The sequence below is a fragment of the Lipotes vexillifer genome, unplaced genomic scaffold (assembly GCF_000442215.2).
Source record: "Lipotes vexillifer unplaced genomic scaffold, Lipotes_vexillifer_v1.1 scaffold330, whole genome shotgun sequence".
In the NCBI taxonomy this organism is placed as follows: domain Eukaryota; kingdom Metazoa; phylum Chordata; class Mammalia; order Artiodactyla; family Lipotidae; genus Lipotes; species Lipotes vexillifer.
Window position 1 is genome coordinate 1,964,184 of NW_006775627.1, and position 22,268 is coordinate 1,986,451.

The 22,268-nt window shown below is 37.5% G+C and overlaps 1 protein-coding gene across 1 annotated transcript in view; it reads left to right on the forward strand.

The window, feature by feature from the left end:
* GRB14 (growth factor receptor bound protein 14) overlaps positions 1-22,268 on the forward strand; it is a 123,278-nt gene that overhangs the window by 862 nt on the left and 100,148 nt on the right. The window contains exon 2 of the mRNA XM_007450071.1: positions 815-947. Within this exon, the coding sequence (XP_007450133.1) occupies positions 815-947 (133 nt within the window). The remainder of the gene's footprint in view (positions 1-814; positions 948-22,268) is intronic.

The window sequence follows — 22,268 nt, forward strand, 5'->3', positions numbered from 1 at the left end:
CAGCAGGAAAGAATAGAGGCTTTAAAAGGTTTCCCAGTCTCCATAGCATTCAGCACTAAGTGCCTGTAGAGTTCACAATTTCGCACATACTTCAGGAAAGAAAAAGGATGCAACAATACAAAAATCTGTAGTCCTTTATATTCATACATTTAAGTGGTGCTTTTTTTTTTTTTTCTTGAGATTTTCAAAGTGCTTCAACTTCACTGAAGTTAAAATTACTCCGCAGTGGACTAGAGTACATTAACACTAGCAAGTTCTATTCGCTTAACCTTCTCAAAAACACTGCCTTGCAGTTTAGTATCTATAAGCACTTGAAAAATCAACAGACTGTGTGGGCAACATTGTGAATGAAATTTGAAGTGCAATGAACCACAGCTATAATTAATAAACCATAACTTCCAAAAGTGATTAGTAAAATAGCATAGGGATGAATTCAGTAAACGTTTATAGACTTTGTCAATTTAGTGGATGCAAAACAATGTCTAGCTCCTCAGGATGATTTTTGCATCAATAATTCTGTAGTCTGTATTTCAGCTTCAGGAAAATTATCAGAAGTGCTGGAAATGGGGTTTCCAAGCCTGGTGATTGTTTTTTTAAAGGCCCCCAAAAAAGGAATACAAAAGAAGATTGATTTATATCAATTAACTAACTTATTTTGACCCATAGAAAGTACACCACAGACCTTTGCCATATACTTTATATAATATGTGTTGTCACAGAGTGGTGCATGCTGGCCTTAACTTTTTAATCCTGACAGCAATTATATTTTACATTCTGTTTTATGTAAATTACATTCTATGTTCTCTTGGTGTAGGAGAAAAAAGAAAGATCTTGATGTTCTGGAAATGCCATCTATTCCAAACCCTTTTCCTGAGCTATGCTGCTCTCCATTTACATCTGTGTTGTCAGCAGGCCTGTTTCCCAAAGCAAATTCAAGGAAAAAACAGGTATGCATTTAAAAGTGTTCTAATTCAAAAATCTTAGGAGTTCTACATCCATTTAGTCTTTAAGATACTCTTACACTATTAACAAAGTATCAGCATGGCCTATTTTAAATAACTCTATTGACTGATATACTTCGTAGCCATTAGGTTCCTTCAGGGTCTCAGTTTTCACGTCTGTATAATGGGAACTTTAAAACATGTCAGGCTTTTGGGATGCGTTAAATGAAAGAATATATGTAAAGTACAGAGCCTGGGAGCTATAATTATTCACATTGTAGGTGAGAGAGTTATATATGATAACAGCTGAACGATTTTAAGTCAGAAATTGGAAGGGCTGGCAGTGGTGTTGGGGTGAGAAGGGGATTGACTGGTTCTTTTAATACCTTCTTTAATCTTTCACCTTTTCAACCCAAGCCAATGTTATTTACTAAAGGAAAGTGATAATGGTGAGCTGTGGTGAAAGGTAATAGGAGTTTTGGACTCCGCAGGTTTTCTTTCGTTTCAGCGAATTCCTCAGTTTGGAGGCTACTGGCTGCAGAAGGCAGATGACTTATAAGTGATGATTAGCTTATGAACTTAATTTTTATGATTTTCTTTCTTTTCAAGTTTCTATTTTGGGACTGACTTGAGCAAATTAAACATCAAGGACCAAGCAACTATGGGGAGATCCAAAACAATTATACATTTTTTGAGAAAAAAATTAGTGTATCCTAGGATAATCCCATCTCTTTTGAATATGCTTTCTTCCAATTTTGAATCAACAAAACAAAGAGAAGCTTCACTATGTAAAATGTACCTTGTTCTTGCAAGGGTAGAAACAATAAATTTAAATAGTCAGATGCTTGCAACAAGGAGAGGGATAATGAACAGAGAGGAGAAGACAGTCAATTATTTTCCCCCATCTGTTGTTCTCTTTTGTTTTTTCAGCACTTTTACTACCTGTGATGGGTTCAATAATGTGTGTTTATAGTTTTAGGAATGAAGGAAATGCCCCAGGAAATAGATGAATTCTTGATAACGTACAGTAATAATAGAGACAGTAGAGAAGCATTCCATGGGATGTTGTATTTTGATGGATGTCTGGTGTAATAAGACTTATATACTTGTTTTTTTGGGGGGAGGGAGGGGGTTGCAGTTTAATTGGTACATGTGCTTTTTGGATGAGGATTGGAGAAAGTGGGAGTAAATATTCCCGGAGCAGAGGTATGTTCTGAATTAGAGTCTTTGATGGGGGAGGCAATTAGAGTCTTTGATGAGACTTTGGATGGGGAGATGATCAAGGAGGAGACTCTTTCAAGAGCTGTAAAGACAGAGCCCAAGGAAAAAACAGCCCTGCTGAAATGTCTGGGCCTTTTAAGAGCTTGGCTTTGGGGTTAAGATATAAGATGGGAATGTAGATGATAGATTTGTCTGTGCGTCATGGTGGTGGAAAAGATCGATTCTGGACTGTCCCTATGATCCAGAATGGGAAAAGGAAATATCTGCTGATGGCGTAATAGGCATTTGAGGAATTTAATACATTGTTTCCCTATTTATGGAGGGCCTGCTATGTTCCTTGCACCATCCTAGGCACTGAGGCACTGAGCTGGGCAAAAATGCCATTCGAAGGGTGTTTATCAATGTGGGGCTTTGATTCGGGGTTGGGTTAAGACTTAGGAGTTAACAGAGGAAGGAGAGAGGACGGGGTCTACTCTGACTTTAATTTTGTGAATGAGCACTGGGAGAATGCCTCATCTACCAGATGTGTCCAAGGGGCAGCGTTTGTTTTGAATAGGGAGAGAATGTTTTATGCTTAAGTTAATAGAGGGAGAAAAACGAGAAAGAGAGTGGGTGTGAGTGTCAGGGTCAAGTAAAGGTTGTGGCCTAAGTATGGGTAGTCATCAGCCTAGAGTAAGACGTCTGATCTTGGGGAATAACATTTCTTCAGATCAGGTTTAGCAAATCGGCAACATGGGAAAAGGGTGCTATGCTACCCTTGACTCTGACCAGTTTCCTGCTTCGGCCTTGTGTCCTGTTTCCACAGTGACCTTTTCAGAGAGCACTGCGCCCACACAGACAGCTGTGCTGTTGCAGGAGCAGAGTTCTGGCCTGACTCCTGGAGACCAGTCCCAAAGGGGTGTTTCCACCTGAGAAGTGCCTTTCCTGCTCCCTCTGTCTTCCTTGGCCCAAAGGTTGGGGGTCCCCATGAAGAAAAGGTTATCCCAGAGTTGGGGAAGAGGAAGGTTCCTTTTTGCATTCTTTTATGTTCCTTTTCCCCACCTGGACTTTGCATCTAGAACTGATTGTTTGTTTTTATTCCTTTGTATATGCTTTGGAATGAGGGAGGTTTTGGGAACAGATGACTCTGTCAGTTATTCTCCCAAACTCAGTGTCTTTGTGACACAGATTACCCTTTTACAAGATGATATTTCAGGCCCAATTATCTCTGACCTTTGGTTGATATGAGGTAAATGACTATATGTGCTAGGTTTCTATTGACTATTATTTATGACTGAAACATTATAGGAGACGATGTCTCATTTCTTTATAGTCTCTCTTTCATTTGTTTTGTTTAACCATTCCAGTCATTTTAGCAATTCTTTTCTCCCCATAGAAAAAGTGAAGAATTGCACTTGTTACTTATAAATAAATGACCAGAAAGTTTGAAAGAATCCAGACTGGAAACGTTAAATTTCATGTGACCTTTCAAAACCACAGTAAAAAATCATTTTACAAGCCATAAATATTTTTTTTTTTTTACAATTTGAGATGTCTCCATAATGCATGAGTGGTAAAATGCATTGAAGCTGCAAATAGGATATGCTTTATCTCTTTTTGCAAATAAAATGTCTCAAAGTATACAATACTGTATGCTTGCAGTATTTTTATTTTAAAATAAGAACTAGATTGAGATAAAATCTGGATTCTTTATTCCCTCTCCCCACTTTTTTTAAATAGTACTGGCCAGATATATTTTTTAAGCATATTTCTTTGTGTTTATCAATGAAGCAGATTTAAAGTGTATGTTCCATATACATGGTTCAGAAAAGTTACCTGCAATTTAAATTTTATATGAAAAGTGACTTAACCTATGAATTTAGGTGTCTTACTTTTTTTTTCTATTTCTGATTGAAATTTACCAGGAAATCATGCTTTAGCACTTATTATTTGAAGAAGGGGAAAGAATAAGATATATTTACCCCTTGCAAAAGAATCAGTTCTTTTTTTGAGTTTGTCTCCCCCCAGGTTATTTTTGTGCTTGGACTCAGTTTGTGTAGTAGCTCTGCTTAATTGCTTTCCAGGATTTATGTAGGATAACTAATTCGAAATAAAGCTACTGAAGATTTTAAAGATAAAAAATCACCTGTGAAAAACAGTGTGTCATGGAATGTTCAAGCTGGAAGAGATCTTTGAGATGATCTAGGTGAAGCACTCTTCTTTTACAGATGAGTAAGTTGAGGCTAAGAAATGCTATGTGGCTGATGGTGTCACATCTAGGACCTGAAAATCAGATTTCTTTTTTTTTAATTTTTAAAATTTTTATTAAAAATTATTTTAAAATTGAGATATATAAAGTGAGATATAATATTAATTTCAGGTGTACAAGATAATGATTTGATATTTGTATATATTCTGAAACAATCACAATAAGTCTAGTTAACATCTATCCATACATAGTTACACATTTTTTTTTCTGGTGATGAGAACTTTTAAGATCTACTCTTTTAGCAACTTTCAAATATACAATACAGTATTATTAACTATAGTCACCATGCTGTGCATTACATCCCCATGACTTATTTATTTTTAACATCTTTACTGGAGTATAATTGCTTTACAATGTTGTGTTAGTTTCTGCTGTATAACAAAGTGAATCAGCTATATGTATACATATATCCCCATATCTCCTCCCTCTAGCGTTTCCCTCCTACCCTCCCTATCCCACCCATCTAGGTGGTCACAAAGCACCGAGCTGATCTCCCTATGCTATGCGGCTGCTTCCCACTAGCTATCTGTTTTACATTTGGTAGTGTATATATGTCCATGCCACTCTCTCACTTTGTCCCAGCTTACCCTTCCCCCTCCCCATGTCCTCAAGTCCATTCTCTACATCTGCATCTTTATTCCTGTTCTGCCCCTAGGTTCTTCAGAACCATTTTTTTTTTTTTAGATTACATATATATGTGTTAGCATACGGTATTTGTTTTTCTCTTTCTGACTTACTTCACTCTGTATGACAGACTCTCTAGGTCCATCCACCTCACTACAAATAACTCAGTTTCGTTTCTTTTTATGGCTGAGTAATATTCCATTGTATATATATGCCACATCTTCTTTATCCATTCATCTGTCGATGGACACTTAGGTTGCTTCCATGTCCTGGCTATTGTAAATAGAGCTGCAGTGAACATTGTGGTACTTGACTCTTTTTGAATTATGGTTTTCTTAGGGTATATGCCCAGTAGTGGGATTGCTGGGTTGTATGGTATTTCTATTATTAGCTTGTTAAGGAACCTCCATACTGTTCTCCATAGTGGCTGTATCAATTTACATTCCCACCAGCAGTGCAACAGGGTTCCCTTTTCTCCACACCCTCTCCAACATTTATTGTTTGTAGATTTTTTGATGAGGGCCCTTCTGACTGGTGTGAGGTGATACCTCATTGTAGTTTTTTTTTTTTTTTTTGCTGTACGCGGGCCTCTCCCGCTGTGGAGCACAGGCTCCAGACGCGCAGTCTCAGCGGCCATGGCTCATGGGCCCAGCTGCTCCGCAGCATGTGGGATCCTCCCGGACTGGGGCACAAACCCGTGTCCCCTGCATCGGCAGGTGGACTCTCAACCACTGCGCCACCAGGGAAGCCCCCTCATTGTAGTTTTGATTTGCATTTCTCTAATGGTTAGTGATGTTGAGCATCCTTTCATGTGTTTGTTGGCAATCTGTATATCTTCTTTGGAGAAATGTCTGTTTAGGTCTTCTGCCCATTTTTGGATTGGGTTGTTTGTTTTTTTGATTACAAGCTGCATGAGCTGCTTGTAAAATTTGGAGATTAATCCTTTGTCAGTTGCTTCATTTGCAAATATTTTCTCCCATTCTGAGGGTTGTCTTTTGGTCTTGTTTATGGTTTCCTTTGCTGTGTAAAAGCTTTTAAGTTTCATTACGTCCCATTTGTTTATTTTTGTTTTATTTCCATTTCTCTAGGAGGTGGGTCAAAAAGGATCTTGCTGTGACTTATGTCATAGAGTGTTCTGCCTATGTTTTCCTCTCAGAGTTTGATAGTGTCTGGTCTTACATTTAGGTCTTTAATCCATTTTAAGTTTATTTTTGTGTATGGTGTTATGGAGTGTTCTAATTTCATTCTTTTACATGTAGCTGTCCAGTTTTCCCAGCACCACTTATTGAAGAGGCTGTCTTTTCTCCATTGTGTAATCTTGCCTCCTTTATCAAAAATAAGATGAACATATGTGCATGGGTTTATCTCTGGGCTTTCTATCCTGTTCCATTGATCAATATTTCTGTTTTTGGGCCAGTACCATACTGTCTTGATTACTGTAGCTTTGTAGTATAGTCTGAAGTCCAGGAGCCTGATTCCTGCAGCTCCATTTTTCTTTCTCAAGATTTCTTTGGCTATTCGGGGTCTTTTGTGCTTCCATACAAATTGTGAAATGTTTTGCTCTAGTTCTGTGAAAAATGCCATTGGTAGTTTGATAGGGATTGCATTGAATCTGTAGATTGCTTTGGGTAGTATAGTCACTTTCACAATGTTGATTCTTCCAATCTGAGAACATGGTGTATCTCTCCATCTGTTTGTATCATCTTTAATTTCTTTCATCAGTGTCTTATAGTTTTCTGCATACAGGTCTTTTGTCTCCTTAGGTAGGTTTATTCCTAGGTTTTTTATTCTTTTTGTTGCAGTGGTAAATGGTAGTGTTTCCTTAATTTCTCTTCAGTGTTTTCATCATTAGTGTATAGGAATGCAAGAGATTTCTGTGCGTTAATTTTGTATCCTGCTACTTTACCAAATTCATTGATTAGCTCTAGTAGTTTTCTGGTAGCATCTTTAGGATTCTCTATGTATAGTTCCATGTCATCTGCAAACAGTGACAGCTTTACTTCTTCTTTTCCTCCTTTTATTTCTTTTTCTTCTTTGATTGCTGTGGCTAAAACTTCTAAAACTATGTTGAATAATAGTGGTGAGAGTGCACAGCCTTGTCATGTTCCTGATCTTAGAGGAAATGGTTTCAGTTTTTCACCATTGAGAATGATGTTGGCTGTGGGTTTGTCATATATGGCCTTTAGTATGTTGAGGTATGAAAATTGGATTTCTTGAGGCTTTGACAGCCCTTTCTTTGGAAGGTACAGTTTCCACAGAAATTGAGAACCATACGAGTAGCACAGTAATAAACCTATATCAATTGTTGTTAGTTACAACTCTGCCCATAATACAAAAGCAGAGGCAACAAATGCCATTTGATAATTTGCACCTAAGAACCTGGATTCCTTTTTTTTTTTCCTTTCTCAAATATAACTGTCTCTGTTTTTTTCCTCTAACTTTCTTCTATCTTCTCCCTAAAATTGATATGAAAAATCTATCAAATAATTGATCTATCAACAAGTAAGTTTTATTAGTTTTATTAATAACCAGATTTTGTGTGTAGTTTACAGTCCACAGTCACACTAAAGCCAGGAAGTGGGTCTGTCATCCACATTTTAAGATTATTTTTTTGAAGTACATAAACAGGAAGTGATTTGCCCATGCTTCCACAGTTTAGATAAAGGGAGATAAAAAAGAATGTCATTTCTGAATGTGTTTGCCCCTCACCACACTGGTTTTGGTTTATTCCATATTGAGTTAAACCTTTTTGTATATCTCAGGAAAGTAAAAACTCTCTTCCAAATAATTAAATTATTTTCCACATGTTCTGCCTTTGATTTCATTTTCATCTCACATGTCAGGTACTATCAAAAAATAAGTTCATCTCTGTTCCCAAATTAAACGGCCTCTGATGTCATTCCTTCATGATGTCAGTAACGATCTTAATTTGTACCGTGTGAAACTTGTATGTGTGGTTCTTGTGTGGCTGCTGCGTTATCCAAACTCAAATACTCATTTCTCCAATATACACAGAAGTAGAAAGCAATGAACTATACCCTCATATTCTCGTTTTCCAGATTCAGCATTTATCAAGATTTTGTCTCATTTACTTCATCTATTCCTTTTTGAAATTTTTATTGTATTTGTTGAAGTACAATAAATAAATTACTTAAAAAAAAGTAAAACCTGGACATCCTGTCACTGAATCCCTACCTAGTTTTGTATGCATTGCTGAAAAGTACATTTTTTCATTTAACCAACATGCCATTATTCCCTAACAAAAATAAAAATTCCTTGGTATCATTTAAAATCATTCATAATCAAATTGTCTTAGTTGGAATGATACATGAAATCCTCAAATTACAAGCTGGTTATGTTTCAAAATCTTTTTAAATTAGGTCTTTGGCAATTTAAATTTATGTAAACAGCATATCAATTGTATTTAGGTCCCCTTGGCCATTTTACAAAATCCTATATAATGTAAAATGAAACGTAAATTTCATATATTTGCAGAAAATATAACAGACACTTTTTCCACTCTCTCTCTTTTGTTTTCCCGTAAAAACAGCACATAGTCTCTGCTTCTTTTTCTAAATCCATTTCATCCTCTGACATTTCTCTACAGTCTTGCTTGTCTTGATTGCATGTCACTGCCTGTGGCCCCCAGTGGCCACACCTATTGGAATAAATATTTCCTCCTACTACTGGTTTAGCATGTGGTAACTGACTGGAATCTATCTTTGGAGAGAGCTGTTAGCCCAGTGTGTTCCGCTCTTATTCAGTCAGCTTTGGCCAAGGGGACACAGGGACCTGGACCGATGCTCACTCAGCAAGGGTTATGGAACAAATTCTGTGAGTAGGAAGTGCGAGTTCAGTAGGTATGATGTATGGAGGTGGGGAGGAAACAATGGACAACTAGTACCCTAGGGAAAAAAAGCTCAAGCAAAAAACAGTTGCCACACAAACAAATTCTTATAATATATGAATGATACATGGTAACCCACTGATTAATTTGGCTGACTTAGCCTCCACAGTTCACAGTATCCAACTCCTTTGCCTCAAATCATTTAATTCACGTGAAGGGCATTTATTTGACAGTGGTTTCAGTTGATGCCACCCTACAGTGATGGTCATCTTCCTTGGTCCTTGTCCTGAGCCTGCATATTATTGAGGTCCCTTAGCCTCTGATGACAGGAGCTATCAACTCAGGATCCTCCCTACTTCATGCTAGTTACCTTTGTCTGTAACAGAGACAGCTGTCTCTTCCTATTTTAAAACTTAAATCGCCTAGCAGATCTTCTGCTCAACAAGGTTTTATTTCCAGTTTGAAGGTTGCCTCTAATTTTTAGTTAATTTGCAGGATACACTTGCAGTCCAACCTTTATCTGCAACATGACTTTTATTTCTTGCTTCTTTGAAAGCTCAGCTTCTGGTTGGTTTTTCCCTAGGGGCATACATTATGTTCTATCAGGAGAAGGAAAATTGGAGTCATTCATGCTTCAATATAAATGTGGATCTTAATATAAAAAAGCTTTCTGCAGTTTTATGGTTGTTGCTTTGAATCATGTCAGCTTATATGGCACAGTAATAAACTCCATTGTATAAGTATATACTGATTTGAGTAAGGATAAGCAGACTTGGGAATTGTCCTTTTGGTACTCTAGGTAAGGGATGGCTCAATGGAGAACCTAGGAAATGGCCACAAGTCTTTGCCAATGAAAGGGAGCGGAAGGGAAGCTTCCAGAATCAGTTTAGAAGACAAATGGGTGAGCTGACATAGGGAGAGCATCTTTTACTTCTTGTCCTCCCCTTTGCTTCCACTCATTGAGTAGTTTTCAAAGCCACAGAGAAAATAAACACGAACAGGAGGATTAACATTCTTAACTAGTTTACAAACGCTTCTGTCTATTCCAAAAGATCCTTTTTAAGTTGGTTGTTGATTCACATGTATTTTTCCATAGATGTAATGTTAGATGTGGTGGTTAGGTTGTTAGGGCAGGCAGTAGAAGTTTTTTTAACCCACGATAGCTCCCCCAGATGGTAGATTTACAACATCCTGTGTGCCAGTTTTTTAATACAGTTTCTATGGAAAGATGTGGGGCCATATGATGTAATTGAAAGATATTGGACTAGGAATCCACAAACTTAGTTTTTAATATGGTCCTGCCGCTGCTGAGTGATGTGATATGAGCCTATTAACCACACTTTCTGGGCCTGAGAGTGCTACAATTTTATTCTATTCCTAAAGCAAGTGATTCTAATGGCTCTTGAAGTACTAATGATTCTGTAGTAGACGGGAGGCTTTTTTGGTCCCATTGGCCCCAGCAGTTCCCTCTCAGTCTTTGTTCAGATCTTCTCACGTGGTTACCACACCTCCATTGATGAAGAGAACATTTGGGTGCCATGGGGCAAGGTGCACAGGAGCCACCTTTATGGAGATGATGTGGGCAGGAAGGGGCTAGTTAAACTCGAAATTGTGCATCAAAGTCTAGGTCCAAATAATAGAGAGTCAGAAAAAGTATTGTATCTGGGAGGGGCCAGGTTGGGTGGTGAAACTGTATTTAAACTTAGAAATAAGGGTATGAGATTAGATATGAACATCGGAGGCTGGCATAGGTTCAGTATGCACCTGGTTGTGCTTGGCTTACAGGGTTTGAGGTAGTTATAACTTCTACGTCCTTCTCTAAAAAACTCTTGCTCAAGTTATCCATTTGATGGCTCAAGTCACCCACTTGATCACTCAAGCCAAAAACCAAGGAGTCCTCTTTCTGGCCTTCTGTCAAGTACTGCTACATCTTTCATCACAATATACTTGAATCCATAAACTTCTCTCCGTCTCCACTGCTACCATCCCAACTTGAGCTACTGTCTTCTGACATTTAGGCACCTTATAAATGGCCTCCTTGCTTCTATTGATACTTTAGCTTATTTTGGTCCATTTTCCATACACTTGCTAGAAATGTAGATCACATTATCTCACTCCCTAGTTGAAAACTTTTTGATAGCTTAGGGTAAAATTCAAAATTCTACCTTGGCCTACAGGATTCTGTGTGGTTTGGCTTCTGTCTATGTCTTAAACTGTACTTGCATTCTGCTCTTTGTTATACTCCAGCCACAGGTAGGGACAGTCCTACCTGAATGTGAACTTGGCAAGCTTTCTTCTATCTCAGAGCCTTGAGCTTGGCTGTTTCCTCCATCTGGAACCTTTTTTCCTGGTTCTTTACAAAGCTGACTCTTCTTTATTCTTTAGATATCAGCATAAGATCATCTCATCAAGGAGGCCTTTTTTGACTAAAGTATCCCTCTACACAGTTTTTTTTTTTTTCCATCCTATCACATTTCCTAGTATATTTCCTTGGTTGTACTTACCGTAATCTGAATTGTCTCATTTATTTATTTGCTCTAATTACTGTTTTTCTTTCCAAATAAAATACTTTGGTTTTGTTGTTCTTGGGTTCTTTCCTTAAAAGAATTAATGAGTAAATAGATTAATGAAGATAAATAGTTAAAACCAATTTAACAAATTATACTTTGACATATTTATTCTAATCATGATTAATCATCTTCCTCCTCTTCATCAAATTTTAAAACATATTTCTAATTTTGTGAAAAGATTCTATTAACAAAAACAAAGTTATATACTAGGCTCCTGGACCAGTGAGATTTTAGCAGTATATGTCTTTTGCTTCCGTTACACACATAGGAAATTTTGATCATGTGCAATGACATTAACGGATATATTTCTGATTTTAATCATCATTCTTATCTAATGGAATTGTAAGTGAAAAGTGCATGGTGAATTGTTATACTTCCAGCGTCTAGTGTTAAAAATCCACACATTTAGAAAAAATTAAGTGGAATATCAATTGGGTTTATAATACAGGTCTCTTAGAGCAAGGAGTAGATGTTAGCAAATGTTTTAATTGTTACCTGTTAATGTCATTGGTAAATGATTTAGGCCAGTGCTTGTGCTGTAGAAATGGGGAGACATATACACCATGGATATACATGAAGACTTTCCAAGAGATTTACAAACTCAAAGATTTAAGATATAAGCAGTTTTCAGATCCTCATCTTGGATTTGTACTTTGTCCTAAAACCCACCTGTGTTCACAGTAACCTTCTCACTTGGTGCATTACCCCGGGGCATGTAAACCTCTAGGGCATCACACACAGGGAAGGCTTCCTTTAATGATTAATCAAAGTACCATGAATCAGAAGGGGTTCCTGTCTTTTTATGCCTTATATTTCTGTTAAGGGAAGACATAGTTAGAAATAAGGATTTTGGCTAGTGTTGAAACATTCTGAATTCAGATATATGATGATGTGATGGGAGTAATGACAGTTTTCATTTTTCAATTTTCATTTACTGACTTCAGTTCTTCCCTCTACTGACTGTTGTCAAACGTATGTAGCCTTTGAGGGAGGGTTTCCTAAGAACAAAGCAAGTAGCGCACCAGTGGGAAACACTGAATGCTGAAAATGGCCTTTTGTGATGTATTTTCCATTCTCACCACTTGAGACACATCCACAGCTGAAAAAAAAAATGCGCCTACAAACATCTGATGTTATATATAGGTTAGTGCTGTGGCTGAGGGAAGTTCTCTGGGAAGCTGACTTGGAGCCCAGGTTTGCCTGCAGGAGGTTTACTGGGGCTCGGAGCCCTTGGAAACAATGCCTATGGGATGGACACAGGGACAAGTTGGGCTGCAGTGCAGCCACAAGAGGCATCAGCTGATCCCCTAGGAGCTCAAGCTGGGATGGCCTTACAGAATTGTTCAGAATTAGGGCACAGAGGCTGGGCTGCCCTGCAAGGACCTGATCTTGGGCATGGTGGCTCTCTTCAGCTGAGAGCAATGGCAGGCAGGGAGGACTTAGCTGGGCCTTAGTGGCTGACACACTAAAAGCTGGGAGAATTAGTGCTTCACTCCTGAAGGGGGCAGGCTTGGACGGTGTGCTGCAGCATCTACAATAGTTAGTAGTTCGGATTATTTTAAATGTAACAGAAATCCTATTTGAGACTACCAAATTTTTGAAGATAAATTGGATAAAACTCAAGGATATAATTTGTACATAATTTCTTTCAGATCTTGTATCTTTATATTTTCCTGTTTTATCAAATCATATAATGAAATATTAATTCCAGTCAGTTCCCATCCTATTTTATCATAAAATATGTTAATATTTTCCGCTAGTAATAAAATATACTAGCTGCTAGACTAATTTTTAAAAGTATATACCATTTGCTTTCATTAAAACCATAAGAAAATTTTTATCATGATGAATACTACAATTAATGAAGCTATTTCTAATTTTATACTTAATTGTTAAAAATTATATCCAAAAGCTGAAAATCAAGGTAGAAATGTACACTCACACAATTGCCAAAGGAACTCCATGGCCTTCCTAGCACTTTGTCATACCCCTCAGAACTCTTAATTCTGTATTATTTTAATTTTGAGAGCTTTCAGCTATTTCTTTTAAAAGATGTATTCCATAATGAATTTTTAGTGGTCTTTAAAATATTTTTTCTCAGAATGCTTATTGATAAGTCTGTTTGAATTGAAAAGTAAAGTTGGACTCTATTTGATAGAACATTAATCTGATTTGGCTGATTGATTTGAGAGTGAGGAATAACTTTTCCAATTATATGGTTGACATTTTTCTTAAACTGAATGAACTAAATTTACAGTCCTAAACTTTTTTTTTAATATTTAACTTAGAAGGATTAAAAAAATATTTTTATTGAAGTAAAGTTGATTTACAATGTTGTGTTAGTTTCTGGTGTACAGCAAAGTGATGCAGTTTTATATACATGTATATTTTTTTCATATTCTTTTCCACTATGGCTTATTACAGGACACTGAGTATATAGTAGTTTGTACCTGCTAATCCCAAACTCCTAATTTATCCCTCCCCTGTTCCCTTTTCCCTTTGGTAACTATAAGTTTGTTTCTATGTCTGTGAGTCTGTTTCTGTTTTGTGGATAAGTTCATTTGTCTCATATTTTAGATTCCACATATAAGTGATATCATATGATATTTGTCTTTCTATATCTGGCGTACTTCACTTAGTATGATATTCTCTAGGTCCGCCCATGTTGCTGCAAATGGCATTATTTCATTCTTTTTATGGCTGAGTAATATTCCATTTCTATATACATATCACATCTTCTTTATCCATTCATCTGTTGGTTGCTTCCATGTCTTGGCTACTGTAGATAGTATACATCCCTAAACTTTTGATGAAAATTCATTTAAAGCACATTATAAGACAAAAGCATTTTATTAAGAAAATTGGAAATAATGCAAAAGCCTCATCAGTATGTTGGTTTAGCCAAAGTGTGATAAAATTAACACTTTTTCCTCATATTTTTCTGAGTGTTTTACTTGGAACAAAGTATATTTAAGTGAAAGAGTACCATATTGTTAATGGTAAAGCCTTGTTGATAAATTGTGCAGAAATTGAGAAAATGAATGAATACGATTGGGTAACAAATCTTTTCCAAGTCAGGTGGTTTACATTCATTGTTTTCAGTTACATTATAAGAAACCTTAGTTGATTTACTGGATCATGGGTCATTAAAAACTATTTTTAGCTCAGATGGAGTTCAAAGATTGACATTGCCTTCTACTACCTCTACACTCTTTTCTCCCTGACTCAGCGTAGTTTTTCTAGCACTTACTGTAATCTGGCATATTACATGTTGACACATGTATCTGTTTATTCTTCCATTGCCTTTTCCCACTAGAACATGAGCCCTGTGAGGGCAGGGACTTTGTTTTATATACTACTCAATCTCCAGCAGATAGAGCAATGCCTGGCATTTAATAGGCCCTCAGTAAATTTTACTGAATGAAAGAATAAATGAATGAATTAATGCATGGGGAAGGAGCAGAGGAAGTAGTTATTATTAAGGGAAGGAATGAGGGAATATTTGAGAATGTACTGATAGTTTAATATAAATGATAAAGAGTTTGGAAGGAAACTTAGGAATGTGAATTTAGTTTTGTTACTGGGAGAAGTCTGACATTGTTAGATGTTAAAAGAGATGCTCATCAGGATAAACATTTGAGTATTGATTTACCACTATTAGCACATTCTAAATTTGGATAACCCCTGCTTAGAATAAATACTGTTCTTTGCCTTTTTGGTCTCCTTATAAGCATTTTCAGTCTTACCAGCCCAGGAGTGCCAGTTTAAAAGCATGTATGCTTTATGGGACTAAGCCCAGTAAAAGCTTTTCAATCAACCCACATTCACAGTGGAGGATTACTTTCATTCTTGGGAAGGATGACACATGCGTGTGAAGCCAGTATTCAGATGAAAGGGGTACTTTCATATTATTTAACTGTGATTGGCAAGACTCGGGCCAGTATCTAGTTTCTCTTTAGAGACATTTTGCATTATATTACAGTACTCTTACTGTGCTGTGCCAGGGAAATTAAGATCAGCTGGAACACTCTGTAGGTCATTGGCTTAGACTCTTAGGGCACTGGGAACTTAGTGTTTTGTTTTCATGACCTCATTTAGGCTGAACCTGTCTTTGTCTCAAAGGCATAAGGGCCCCTTTACCAAACCATGTCTGTACCTTGGGAAATGTATGGGAAATGTTTAGAGAAAAGTGATTTGAAAATATTGGGTCAACCTCCATGTAAAGAGTATTTGATAAATTAGGACTTTTTAGTCAAGAAAGATGAGGAGGTGGTATAATTAAAGTCCCCTCAACATGGATGTAGCCATCCAATTCCATGAAATCTGAAAGATACTTTGAAGGTTAAAGAAGATAGTTTTAAGAAAAATGAAGAAATGTTTACAGGTCGTGTTGCAGTTCACGGGCCTTGTGCTCTGGCAGATGCTTTCTGCAGAGATTTCCAGAGGACGTCACTCTTGTGGAATGAAGCACCTCCTCCATGTTTCTCAAAGTGGGAGTATGTGGCGTGTACATGCATATGGGGTGTGTGAGGATTGTGGGAGGGCCATATGGGAAATTGCACAATAAACATGGAACACTTTTCTAGAACAATAATTTTAATTGAAAATAGGAGAAAACAGTTTTATATTAAAATAAGCATTCCTGTTTTTATGAATAGAATGCATAATTTACATGGATTTTTAAGGACAAATTATATACCTTAGAGTTATTGCCTACCCTGAGATGGCAAGGGCTGTGTAATGACTTTCTTTTGCATTTTTGGTAGTTCTGATGGAAAAATTTGAGAAACACTAGTGTGGTTTACAGGTCTGTGGGAAGTGGCTTTTTGTAATCCTCAGGAGGATAGGTTATCATCTCTCATTTCCTTCTCAGTTCTTCTTTCTTGCTAAAGCTTCTCTGATTTTATTGGTACCTATATCATTAATATCGAGGATATTGGGTTATTAAACATTTGAAGAGTTTTTCCTACTCGGCTTTCCTGCAGCTTGGCAGGAAATTGCTCTCACTAAAATCTCTAAAGACCACCATATTCCTGAAGACCTACTTCGGTGCTTATTTTGATATCTCAGCAGTTTGGGGCATTTTTGACTACTCTCTCCTTCTTGAAACTTTCCCTTGGCTTCTACTTCTTATAGGTCTCTGTTGGAGGATCTTAGTGTTGGTGTTCCTTTGGGTTTTATGCTACAGCTTTTTGTTTTCATTTTACTGCCAGAATGATCTCATCTACTCCCATGGCCTCAATTACAGTCTACATATAAGTCTAGACTAGGTTATCCTGGGCTGCTTGCAAAATATCTTCATTTGTACAGTCCATAGACATCGCACGCTCAGCATATTCCAAACCGAATTAATACTTTTCCTCTAAAACTTACTTCTTCCCCTGTGTTGCCCTTCATTGGGAACGGCATGCTCTCTAATTACACTAGAAAATCAGAAACCTTGGTTCTCTTGGCTGCTCTCTATTCCTCTGTCTCCTCATTCAATTGGTTACAGAGTCCTCTTGGAAAAACAACTGTTGAATGTATCCATTTTTTACAACCTCTCTGCCATTGTCAGAGTTTATTCAGACTGAATCATCTCATAATTACTTTGAGAGTCTCCTCACTGATTACTCTGTTTTTAGTCTTGTTCTTCTCCTAGAAGTGTAACATGCTTAAAACAATTTTTTTTAAATTGAGGAGCTAAAATTCATGTAACATAAAATTAACCATTTTAAAGCATACAATTCAGTGGCATTTAGTACTTTTACAGTTACTTTTACAGTGTTTTGCAACAGTTACCTTTATTTAATTCCATCACCCCAAATAGAAAGCCTGTATCCATTAGTCACTCCCTACCCCTGCCTTCCCCGCCAGCCCCTGGCAACCATTAATTTGCTTCCTGTCTCTATGCATTTAGCTAATTCTAGATATTTCATATAAATGGAATCATATAATACGTAGCCTTTTGTGTCTGGTTTCTTTCACTTAGCATGTTTTCGAAGTTCATCCATGTTGTAGCATGTAATAATATGCTTTCAACTGTGAAATAATTCCAAACATGTAGAGAATTTCATATTTTTTCTTTTGAAGAAACAGGAGGTTGCTCATACATGGTAGCGCCCCTCTTTGTTCCTTTGTTCTCAAGCTTGTTTTGTCTCTCCTTTCCCCCTGCTATGAGGGAACCATTGTTCTGAGGCTGGTGAGTATCCTTTCCTTCCATGTTTTTATACTTTTGCAATATATAGCACCGTACTGTGTTTTAGTGATTTATGTAAAAATGTATATTGAATGTATATCTCTGCAACTTGCTGTTTCATTCAACAATTTTGATTAATCCATGTCAGTAAATGTAGATCTAGTTTATTTTATTTCATTGTAAGTATATATTACAATTTATTTATCCTTTCCCCATGGAAGAAAATCGAAAATCTTCTTAACTTCTATCATTAAAAAACACACCAAAGTGTAAGGGCTTCTCTACTGTACGTATTTATAAGTGGGATTATTTGCCTTTAGAGCAGGTACATGACCAGTTTTACTAGATATTGCCAAATTGTTCTCCAAGTGGTTGTACCCACCAGCACTATGTGTGTCTCCATTTCCACACTTTCTCATCAACAGCTGGCACTTTCAGATTTTAAAGTTTTTGCCAATGTGATGAGTGTAATGAAATTTAATTATGGCGTTAATTTGCTTTAGCTTGACTACTTGTAAGGTTGAGCATCTTTTCGTTTGCTTCTGGCCATTCATATTTCTTCTTTGTGAATTATCTATCTATATATATATATATTTTGCAGTACGCGGGCCTCTCACTGTTGTGGCCTCTCCCGTTGCGGAGCACAGGCTCCGGATGCGCAGGCTCAGCGGCCATGGCTCACGGGCCCAGCCGCTCCGCGGCATGTGGGATCTTCCCGGACCGGGGCACGAGCCCGCGTCCCCTGCATCGGCAGGCGGACTCTCAACCACTGTGCCACCAGGGAAGCCCTTATCTATATTTTTCTATTGTGTTTGTCTTTTTTATTAATTTGTAAGAGTCGTTTACATAGTATGGATACTAATCGTTTTGTAATTAGAAGCACTGCAGTAATCTTTTCTCAGTAATTGTGGCTTATCTTAACTTTGTTTACACTGTCTTGAGAAATAAAATATTTTTGTCATAATTTAGTTAAATCTAGTTTTGTACTTGTGTCCATCTTACTTAATAAATTTTTTCCTCCTTCCGTGTCATGAACATATTTTCATCTAGTCATTTTAACATTTTACTTCTCATACTTGAGTCTTTATGACTTGTTTTTATGTATGATAGGATTCTAATTTTTTTCCAAATGGGTATCTACTCATACAAATACCATTTATTAACCACCTCTTACTTCCCAAAGCATTTTAGCATTTCTTTGATCATGTATCAAGTTCTCTTTTTTATAGTGAAGTGATGGTTTTAAAGGGCAAATCAGATAATTTCATTCTTCTCTTAAACCATTCCTTAGATCCCCATCATTCTTCGCATACTGATTTTAATAGGGCTCTTGGGGTACTACATAGCTGGACCACCTTTCTAATCCTGTCACCAACGCTTTCCTCCTTATACTTTGTGCTTTAGCCACACTGAACTCCTTTTAGTTTTCTAATATACCATTCTTTTGCTTATCTGACCGAGTGAGGATCAGGTCTTTATGTAAGATGTTCGATCTTCCTTCATCTCTTTTCTCCTTAATCTTTAAAAAGCTAACTTCCAATACCTCTCTTCAAACACTTAGCTGAGCGAGTCTTCTCTTCCTCTCCCAGATCTGTGGTAGGTGCCCTGCTACTAGGTCAGTTATGTTGCATCATCCGTCTGTTGACATAAGGGTGTTCCACTATCTAGGAAGCTCTCTGGGGACAGCAGGAACCAAGTTTGCCTTAGACATCAATGCATTTCCAGACCCTAGCATTGTGCCTGGCACATTGTAGGCCCTCTATAAATACTTACTGAATTGAACAGATGGTGCAGATAACATTTTTTACCTAAAGTAGCATTTGTCTTTGAAATATCAGATAGATGATCTATATAGTCTCCTTAAACATTTTCAGTGATGAACTTAATTTTCTTGTGACCAGTAGAACCCTAATAAAAATGCTTTCTTATGAACTGCATGTAAACCAAGATTGTGTATAATTTTTAGAAAATAATTTAATTACAATGTTTTGTAGGATTTTACCTTTCCCTATTTAAATTTGAATTTTGATCTATTCTTCCAGGATATTATTGAATTGCATTCTTTCTTTACAGTAATTGGCCCTCTCAGTTTTGCTTCATATGCATATAGGTATAGATGACATTAGTGTCTTCATTCAAGAGTGAAAAACAGGGCTTCCCTGGTGGCGCAGTGGTTGAGAGTCTGCCTGCCGATGCAGGGGACACTGGTTCGTGCCCCGGTCTGGGAAGATCCCACGTGCCGCGGGGCGGCTGGGCCCGTGAGCCATGGCCGCTGAGCCTGCGCTTCCGGAGCCTGCGCTTCCGGAGCCTGTGCTCCGCAACGGGAGAGGCCACAGCAGTGAGAGGCCCACGTACCGCAAAAAAAAAAAAAAAGGGAAGTTAGTATCCTTCATTTATTAATATGATTACCCTCCAATCCCAGAAAAGTTGTTTTATATGTGTAATGCATTAGGGTGGCTATTCTCAAAGCTCATCAGGCATGTCACATACCTAGAGTGTTTGATATAAGTGAAGATTCCTGGGTCATATCCCTGGGGAGTCTATTTCCATAGGTCTGGAGTGGGGCTGAGGTATTAGAACTTTTTTTTGTGGTACGCGGGCCTCTGACTGTTGTGGCTTCTCCCATTGCGGAGCACAGGCTCCGGACGCGCAGGCTCAGCGGCCATGGCTCACGGGCCCAGCTGCTCCGCAGCTTGTGGGGTCTTCCTGGACCGGGGCACGAACCCGTGTGCCCTGCATCGGCAGGGGGGGGGGGGGGGAAGCCCAATAGAAATTTTAAGAAACACCTATTAGGAGATTCTTATGATTCTGATGCAGGTTGTCTGTAGACCACTTTTGAGGAAACCTTGGGATCATCTGATTGAATCAAGTGTTGAAAGAATGGCGTTTTCCTTACAGAGGAAGAATTAGGCAATCCGCCATTAGTATGGAAGTGTTACTCCCTGTGTATATCCACATGCTTTAGATGCATTTGTGGTTCTGTAATATAATTTCTAGAGGATAACACTTGTCTAAATATTTTTACTTCCTCTCCAAGCTGATTTGAAATCACATTACCTTTAAAAGTAAGGTGTGTTTGTGGTTTAATAAAGAACTTCTTTGGCCATGGGAATTGGCACAGCCCTGTGACTGGTGAAGTGGTTGCTGAAATAGATCACACAGGAGGGTGCTGTTGAGATATGGTTTTGTCTGTAGTTAGTTCCGAAAACAGACAGCAGAGGGGGCATGCTTTAAATGACCCAGAGAACCTGTGACGGGATTATTTTAGTATGAATTATTCTAGATTACATCATTAATTCATTTCATTTCGACTATTAGAAAAATATCATTTTTGAAACAAATGGTCTATTTAAAGAAAGACCATGTGATCAGACATTTTTATCAGTTACTTATTTGAGGAAACATATTTTATATGTATATTTAAGTAATTCTGGTTTCTTTTCACTTATGTTGTGAACACTGGTTCTTGCTAGCATCTCTTACAGCTAGGGTTTTTGTTTTGTTTTTTTTAGTTGTAAGAATTAAGAGTCTGATAAGTGGTTAGTTGATTATAAAATTAGAATTGACAGATACCTCCTACAGATTATTTGTTGAATAAAGTTTTGTAGGGTTTGCCTAGGAATTGAAGACATATATCCTTCAGACTATATTATATCATTAAAAAATTGGAAATGAATCCCATATCCTAAAACTTTTTTCTTTCCTTCCAGACTTAGTGCATATGTAGACTCTTTGTTCATAACTTGGTGTTTTTTTTTAAATGTGGCATTTTCAAATACATGCTTTTATCAGTTATTAATTAATGTTCTATTAATAACAATAGAATAAATCGACTTGAGTTAGGTTACTAAGCAGAAAAGGAATGCTTCCTTTGCTGTTCTTTTTGTCATATTGTGACCTTTTTTAAGCCAGGGACTGTTTGTTCCTTTTTATCTTTTTAGTTTCTACTATGAAACATTGGACAGAGTAATGAGTGTCACTGTTGGTGTTAATTCCTAGATACAGGCTATGCTGGATTAAAAATGCCTATCGATTCTTTGCTACAGCCCCCATTGAGAGGTGGTATCTGTGTCTTGTCCTCTAGAATCTTTGAGGGATCTGATTATTTGGCCAGTGTAATACAGTGGAAGTGATACTGTGACAGTTTCGGGTCCAAGGCTTTGAGAGACTGGTAGCTTCCATTTACTGTTTCTTGGAATACTCTCTTTGGGAGCCCCCAGCATTCTTATCTGAGACCAGTCTGACTATATTGAAATCACCATGTTGGAGAGGCTCCAACATGCTTCTCTGATTGATAGTCTCAGCTAAGCCCAGCTTTTCAGGTATCCCTGCCAAGGTGCTACACAGAGAGTGAAGCAATCTTGAATCCTCCAGACCCACCCATCCTCCAGCTGATTACCTGTGACCTCTATTGACATCATATAGAACTGAAGAATTGCTTAGCTAAGTCCTGTCCTGATCCACAAAATCATGAGATACGATAAAAGTATTCTTGTTTTAAGTCACTGCGTCTTGGGACAGCTTGTTATGCAGCAAGAGGATGACCAGAACACAAGCAAAGTTCCTGAGAGAGGAATAGATGGTGGTAAGTGGAAGGAACTTTGGAGAACATCTTATCTAACCATTCCCTTTTGTAGGG